General features: G+C 52.7%; 1 protein-coding gene across 1 annotated transcript; it reads left to right on the top strand.

The window, feature by feature from the left end:
• The first annotated feature begins 7 nt into the window (after positions 1-7).
• Positions 8-1,504, top strand: LOC105557915. Its single transcript, XM_012005324.1, has one exon. It carries the CDS (start codon positions 8-10, stop codon positions 1,502-1,504), a length of 1,497 nt encoding a protein of 498 aa, XP_011860714.1.
• Positions 1,505-1,632: the final 128 nt, after the last annotated feature.

Below are 1,632 nucleotides of genomic sequence, written 5' to 3'. Positions count from 1 at the left end.
GCTATCAATGGGAACTCATCTACAGGTACTCAAGCTACAGGTAATCCTCACTAAACTATTGAGGATTACAGCTCTCTGTTTCAGATTCGTCTCACGGTTGAGGAAGGTCCACGACTCATTGCCTGTCAGACACATCTCTCCAGAGACCTTGGAAAAAGCGAGGCTCTTCTGGATTCAGGCAACTCAAGCAACGTACTTCTCGCACGAGCTCAAGGCGCTACAAGCCGACTCACCGTTGGCAAAGGCACACGCATTCAACAGATTGACTGCGTACATCGACGCTCAAGGAGTCATTCGCGTCGGCGGACGACTCGCTCACGCAGCTCTCTCACTCGATGCGACACATCCTGTAATATTGCCTCGTCACTCTCAGCTGTCGTCATTGATCATCGCTCACGCTCATCAACGAACTCTACGTGGAGGCACGCAGCTTACGTTGTCGCACATCCGACAACAATACTGGATTCTCGGCGGAAGGGCTCCTGTCAAGTCTCACATTCTGCGGTGTGTCACGTGTGCTCGGCAGAGGGGGATCCGTGCTCATCAATTGATGGGCCAACTACCCTTCTCTCGGGTTACGCAGGCACGACCGTTCACTCATACAGGTGTGGACTACGCAGGGCCACTCACCGTCAAAACATGGAAAGGAAGAGGTGCCAAGACCTGTAAAGGCTGGATCTGCGTTTTTGTCTGCTTCTCAACCTCAGCAGTACACCTAGAGGCGGTTAGAGACTACTCAACGGAGGGATTCATTGCCGCCTATCGACGCTTCTCATCCAGACGCGGCATTGCTCACACCTTACACTCAGACTGCGGCACCAATTTCATCGGCGCAGATACAGCTCTCAAAAGGCTGTTTCTCCAGAGTACTCAAGAACATCAGCGCATTTCTCAACTGCTCTCGCAAGACAACACCCGGTGGGAATTCAATCCCCCAGCGACACCTCACATGGGAGGAAAATGGGAGGCCGTCGTAAAATCTATAAAGTATCAGTTACGGCGCACCATTGGAGAAAGCGTGCTCACCTTTGAGGAGCTCACCACATTGCTCACCCAAATAGAGGCAATTCTCAACTCGCGACCTCTCGAACCATTGAGTGACGACGCGGACGACATCTCAGCACTCACGCCAGGTCACTTCCTCATCGGAAGTCCCCTCACCGCCATACCAGCGCCATCACTCACGTACCTGGCAATCTCAAGACTTTCGCGATGGCAACTCATCCAGCAAAAGGCACAACATTTTTGGACACAATGGTCATCGCATTACCTACAACGTCAGCAAGCCATCTCGAAATGGCACCACAAGAACAAAGAGATCAAGATCGGATCATTGGTGCTCATCACCGACGAGCGGCTACCACCATGCAAATGGCCGTTAGCCCGAATAACTGCCCTACATCCTGGGAAGAATGGCCTCGTGCGGGTGGTGACTTTGAAGACAGCCACTACCACTCTCATTCGACCAGTGAGCAAGCTCTCCGTCCTGCCAATCTCATCATAAGATCTGGGATCATCAACTGCGTTGCTGATGGCGGGCGGAATGTTCGAGATTCATTTTTCAATCTCGGTCAGTTCGTCACCGGCGTGATGGCAGCATCAGCCGGGTCAGATCGTGCGGCGCCGCATGAG

The sequence above is a fragment of the Vollenhovia emeryi genome, unplaced genomic scaffold, assembly GCF_000949405.1.
Source record: "Vollenhovia emeryi isolate VEMERY1.0 unplaced genomic scaffold, V.emery_V1.0 DF947642.1, whole genome shotgun sequence".
Taxonomy (NCBI): Eukaryota; Metazoa; Arthropoda; class Insecta; order Hymenoptera; family Formicidae; genus Vollenhovia; species Vollenhovia emeryi.
The sequence above is the reverse complement of the archived record's forward strand: the minus strand, read 5'-3'. Positions and strand labels throughout refer to the sequence as shown.

Excerpts from the sequence above, each read along its gene's own strand:
- LOC105557915 (XM_012005324.1), top strand. The coding sequence starts at position 8 with ATGGGAACTCATCTACAGGTACTCAAGCTACAGGTAATCCTCACTAAA.